The sequence below is a fragment of the Anarrhichthys ocellatus genome, unplaced genomic scaffold, assembly GCF_004355925.1.
Source record: "Anarrhichthys ocellatus isolate YVR2014 unplaced genomic scaffold, GSC_Weel_1.0 scaffold25, whole genome shotgun sequence".
In the NCBI taxonomy this organism is placed as follows: Eukaryota; Metazoa; Chordata; class Actinopteri; order Perciformes; family Anarhichadidae; genus Anarrhichthys; species Anarrhichthys ocellatus.
In genome coordinates this window covers 3,426,055-3,432,244 of record NW_022280055.1, presented here as the reverse complement: position 1 = coordinate 3,432,244, position 6,190 = coordinate 3,426,055, and the positions used below count along the sequence as shown (strand labels likewise).

At 38.5% G+C, this 6,190-nt stretch overlaps 1 protein-coding gene across 1 annotated transcript in view; it reads left to right on the top strand.

Moving 5' to 3' along the window:
* Positions 1–4,872, top strand: part of gnpat (glyceronephosphate O-acyltransferase) — an 11,851-nt gene extending 6,979 nt beyond the window's left edge. The window contains exons 14-17 of the mRNA XM_031861442.1: positions 55–154; positions 255–348; positions 1,629–1,690; positions 1,784–4,872. Coding sequence (XP_031717302.1) covers positions 55–154; positions 255–348; positions 1,629–1,690; positions 1,784–1,827 — 300 coding nt within the window. The 3' untranslated portion in view covers positions 1,828–4,872. The remainder of the gene's footprint in view (positions 1–54; positions 155–254; positions 349–1,628; positions 1,691–1,783) is intronic.
* The last annotated feature ends 1,318 nt before the right edge of the window (positions 4,873–6,190 follow it).

Below are 6,190 nucleotides of genomic sequence, written 5' to 3'. Positions count from 1 at the left end.
GTGTGTGTGTGTGTGTGTGTGTGTGTGTGTGTGTGTGTGTGTGTGTGGTTTCAGGTGGTGTGCCGGTTTCTGTGTGAAGAGGCCACTGAGACTCTAACAGAAAAACAGTTTATTCCTGCTGTCCGGAAATTCATCATCAAACATCTTCTAGCAGGTTTTTCTTCCTTAAAAAGTTTCTCAAATCATTTCTGCCAGTTTTTTTTTTTTTTTATCTCAGCCCTCTACAAAATGTACAAAATGTGTGTGTTCTCCAGGTAGACTCAGGCACGCTGAAGTGTTGTCATCTGACCTTCAGAAAAACTCTCTGGCTGCTTTTCTAAGACTTGGAGCTGTTCAGAAAATCAAAGGGTATGTTGGTTTTGATCATTCTTGAGTCCCTGGTTGGTCTTCTGATACAACAGCCAAGCTAAAAATACAACACTTTAGTGACCGTTATACAGCATATTAATGAGGGAAGACCTCCCTGAGTTTAATACCACACAAGGTGTGATACCTTTTAGCTTAATTAATGGTTTCATGTGTATGATTATAGTGGTCATTATATCCAATATATCATATTAACATAGTGTATTGTCTCATTTTTGGCAAATTAATTGCACTCAAAATACAAGTGCATGAAAGTGGAGAGAGCGTCTGTAACCATAACTGTACAAAAGCGGCATTTAAGAGGTGCTGGATTATTTACACAATATTATCATATGTGTATTATAAACATGTAATATATCAATATTTCATTTTTGAATGTCACGGTTATTGTCAATACCGGTATATTGCAACATCCCTACATGAAGGCTTAAAGTTTGAGGTGATTTGTTCAGCTTTTGTTGTCTGACTGAGCAGTGAATACTATTTCATTCATTGGTCATAAGAAGTAAGTTTCTTTGGTACATTTGTGTCAATTCAATCAAATTTATTTCGGGACAAATTTGACTCAAAGTGCTTCACAATCTGTACATCATAAAACACTCTTCAATGATTTAAAAAACAACAACAGCAGTGCATTCCTGTCGTGCGTTTTTGGAATTTGCATCAGAAGGAATGTAAACAGCAGCGACTAACGAGTTCTCTGGGCAATATAACATTTTACCATAAAGAATTGACACCAAGGAAACTGAGTCCATCAATTTTGAGCACCAAGCATCATTGATTTTGTTATATAAGTTCATATGAATTATATATGATATGATTTTTTTGTGTGATGGAGGGTCTAATGTAGAAAACCACATACACACACACACACACACACACTAATAACATCAGCACACAGCTCCAAAGTCTTCCACAAACACACACACACACACACACACACACACACAGTGGAAGCGTTCATTGGTTCCTGCTGTTTTGATTTTATGAATTTTACCCATTTTCTTTGTCATCATTACTTGATGCTTTGGTAATAGATTCTTTGTTACACTCACGCCAGTAAAGCTGATCGTTTTGAATTGAGAGAGAGACATTGAGACGGAGAGAGAGAGGGTCAGAGTTTGGGTTTTATTTACTCTGGATAATCAACAGAAAGCACCGGTAACCTTTTTCTCTGGAGCTACTTTAAAGCAAAGAAATAGTCCCCATGAACTGAAACTTGATTTTGTACTGACAATAACCACTCAATGTTTTTACTCCAGTGTGGATCAGGGGATGTTAAAGGTGAACAAGGTGATGGTGAACTCACTGGAAGACACTCTAGGTAAGAAACAAAACCCCAGCAGGAATACATTAAGTTTTTCTTGCTCTACGAGGAACCTTTAAAACAAATCTCAAATGTGTGTCTTTTGTCTAGGAGGAAAACTGCCCACTCAGAAAGCTTTCGCCGCTCGCCTCTAATTCAGCAACCTCGTTAGGCAGAAAGGGGATTGAGGAGTGTTGATCATTTTTTTTTTTTTTACCTGCATCCAACGATGTCTCAGCTCTTCTCTGCGTGGTCGGCCCGGTTCAGCCAAACGAAAGAATTGCCACCTGGTGACAGCTTGATTAGTTTTCTTTAATTTCACTATCTTCTCGTCACCTCTTTTCTCAATATGCTCCTTTTCTCTCTCTCTCTCTCACTCTCTCAGATCTTTCAATTACAAAAAGCTTTTATAAATGTTAATAAAGCCAGATGACGAGTAAGGCCTGCGCAGGTTTATCGGCAAGCTCTTTGCGTCATTATGAAAATCTGACCTTTTGCTACGAGCAGCCTCGTGAAAGCTTCTGAATGTGCCAACTCCACTCAGGGTAGTGGCCGTTCCACATTAATGCATTTGATGAGTATCCTCTAACACTCAGTGTGGCTTTTCTTTGTGTTATTCTTTTTCATGTCTGTCTGTTTATCAGCTGTTAGACTTGTCTCTCTTATTTTGAGCACTTTAATGAATTTATTCATGCAATGTGTGGAACTATGTGCTAACACTCTTCTGACACACTGTTGCACAAAAAAAGAGAAAGCAAAGGTTGCTTAAAATCGGTGGATTTAAAGATTTAGTTGGTTACTTGATTTAGCTTTTGGTTAAAAACCTTTTCTGTTGTGCTGTTTGAATGAAAGAGTTTATATATTTGAGATGAACTTGCCACAGACCCAATGCCTACTTCAAGAAAAGCTTGTTCAAGGTGTCATTGTTGGATTTAAAGCCACCCTCTGGCCTTTTGCCAACACACAAAGGCTCTCATTCGTCTTTGTTTACGCAGTGGAGGTAACGCTACAAGCGTAACACTACTGTTGCATAGTTGCCAAACTCCATATAAAATGGCAGTTCGTTGTACCGAAGCACTACCAGCTACACCAAAGGAACAAGTTTGAAGTTTTGTTTCACGGTTGCAGATAATTTATAGATTTTCTCGTTGAGTCTAGAATAGTTACTGATTTGAATTCAGAATATATAAAAGTTTATTTGTATTCAGAGCGATACACACTTGATGTAGTTTTGTTACAGGGGACGGGAGGGAAGCCAAAATAATGTCAAATGTGAGCAGCAGCTGAAAGACAGAAACTCAGACAATGCTAATAAAATGCAACTGAACTGGAGGAATAACGAGTTCGGATTTAATTTAAAAGTATCAGACCAATGGGTGAAATGCTCAGGTTGACTTAGTTAACATAAGAATAACATTAGACATGTTGTTCAGAATTGTGTAATTTACAACAGATTTGGGGTTTTATAGAAATTGGCAGAAAAAGCCACTTAACTTGCACTATGCCAGACAAGAACGTAGGTTACATTTTGTTTCCTTGGCTAGAATTCCTGGCCCCCCAAGTAGGGCTGGGGTATTGCTTGAAATATTTTTTTATTGTTGCCAATATGATACCTGAGTTTTAGAGATAAAACTTTTTTAATACGGCTCCTAAAGAAACATACTCCTCTCTTTAAAGGGCCACTGTGTAGCATTTCAGGGGATCTATTAGCAGAAATGGAATAACATTTTCATAATTGTTTTCTTTTATTGTATAATCACCTGAATCATTTCAATATCCCAAAGCAGTGTTTACACGGGAAAGCTGTTATGTCATACCCATGGAAGTCTGAGTTAGCCCCAAAACTGTTGAAGCAGAACTCTAATTCCTCTGTTAAATTGTTAAAATCTTTGCTTTCTGAAGGACTGTAGTAGACTAGTAGTTTCCTACTTTCCTTAAAATAAAAGGGCTTCCCCCGTTTGCTTCAAGGATTCCAAATGATCATGACTAATACAACGGGGGAAGATGGCCGACACTACTAAGTGGAGTTCTTCATCTTCCATTTTGAAACCAAGCCTATAAAATCTCACACTTCACAATCAAGTGATCACAACAATAATACAAGTGCCACCTCCAGCTTTCTTTGATCGCCAAATTTGCCTGACAGTAAAGTTGTATGTTTTGAAACTTGACACAACTCGCTAAAGTAGCTCAGCAGCTAACAAACGTTTGTAGAACAACAATCTGCCTGTCAAAACGTGTCATTCAAAGTCTACCGTCTACGGTTTTTATACTGTATAATGTCTAAATATTTGACTCCTTTGTGACTGTGTGTGTGTGTGTGTGTGCCTTTTAGTACAGACTGTACAGGTAGATCAAAGCATGTTAATAAAGTGTTTTTGAAATACAAAATTTCAGCCCAGATTGCGTCTCTTCTGTAGGTAAACTGGAGTCAAGCTGCTCACATTGATTAAAATTCACTCCATCATTCTATTACATCCAATGTTTGTTTGATAGTCAAACCTCTCGTGACAGACGGCTCAGAGAAACAGTTTGATTAAAACATGATGTGATCATAGTCAATAATGCTGATGATGTGTTTACTCAAATGAACAGAGAAAATCTTGAGTTTTGGAGAATTGGCCCCTGGTCAAGGATTTGGTGCTGAGTTTAGGAGCCACTGTTTGTATCTTAGCTGTTTGCCAATTGTTTCCAAACTGAAACCACTGATGAATAACCAGTGGTGGAAGAAGTATTCAGGTCATTTACCGAAGTAAAAGTACAAATGCCGCACTGTAAAAATACTCTACTACCAGTGAAAGTCCTGCATTCTAAACCCTTATTTAACTGCTTGCACCAAAATTGTAGCTCCACATTAGCAGACCCACGAGGATTTTATGTTCATTACAATGGCGAAATTCTTTTGATGGGTGAAAATGTTTGAAACACTGTAAATTTAAGATTTTTACCACAAGTGAAGCTAAAAACTGGACTCAACTTTTACCACTCTAATCTGTACTTCAGTTTTAACTGGATCCTGAACGCTAACATGCTAACTCTAGCATGTTAACAAGAATTTGACCAACCAATGGATTTGAGACATGCTGGTATTTATTATGTATTTTTTCGACATGTTAACAGTTACATGTCTCTACTGTGTATGGTGACATAGTATTTTTGCAAGTTAAGAGCTCTTACATTAGCATGCCATGCTAGCACTAATGTGTTTTGAAGCCTTGAGTTCGGCGATTTCACCATCGCCATCTTGGATTACGGTCGTCGCCATGCTGTTTTTTTTGGCAACCAATGAACAGAAGTGACTATATTTGGACTGTGGAGGAGCGACGTAGAGACGCTGTATAAGTCTCTGGGAAGAGACCTGTCAATCACAAGGTAGCCCCGCCCTAAAGCATACCCTACTTTATGGTCTATTTGACTCTAAATGGACCATAATTTACTAAATGAACATCATGCTGTATTGAAGACGACTTGAAACTAGAGATTGAGACCATAAACTCATGTTTACAATGTTTACTGAAGGAATAAATCAAGTAAGAAGTAGAGTCATTTTCTCATAGACTTCTATACAACCAGAGGAGTTGCCCCATGATGGACATTAGAGATAATGCAAGTTTTTAGAAACTTCCACATTAGCTTCAGGTTGCCGCCTGATATAAACGTGAGGTTGATGCTCAATAAAAAAGCACAGAATAACTGTCTTTGGCTTCAGAGTAGCAGCTGACAGGCAAAGGCGCACTCAGCTGAAAAACCAAGATGGCGATGGCCCGAAAAAAAATCTATGTATACAGTTTTCACTGGACAGACGGAATGCAATATTGAATCCTAACTAAAGCACTCAGACAAATGTAGCGCAGTAAAAAGTACAATATTTGTCTGAGATAGTGATGTAGAAGTTTAAAGTTGCATAAAATGGAAGCATGTATACCTAAAATATGTATGTATGTACAGCAGTTGAGTAAATGTATTTAGTTATATTCCACAACTGCAAAAAATTGATGATGTAGCATGGTAGCATATTCCACAAACAATAGAGTTGGTGAGAAATCCCAACATAAAAACGTCCTCTAGGTGTCAGACTTGCCTCTCTTTGAGCCCTTTGTTCATGGCAGGTTGATGATGTGTACACACACACACACACACACACACACACACACACACATAAAATCACAGCAGCACTTTTCATCATGTTTTGTGGCTCTGCTGCTGAATAAGAGACTGCTGCCAGCAAATCCACCACTTTCCATCCTTATTGCCCTTTCTCTCACACTCACTCAGTATCTGACAAATTATAGGTTCATCTAAAGTTGCCATACCAAATTGCTTATATACACACACTCCAGTCCATCCATCCTTCCGTCCATTTATTTCATCCTGCTTTCTCCTTCCCTCCATCCATATCCGTCTCCCTGGTGGTGGTGTATAATAGTGTCAGCCACAGCCATATCAGCATTTTACCTGTTACATTATGACAAGCTATATGGAAGGGGGGGGGGGGGCACATGTACACGCGCATGCACT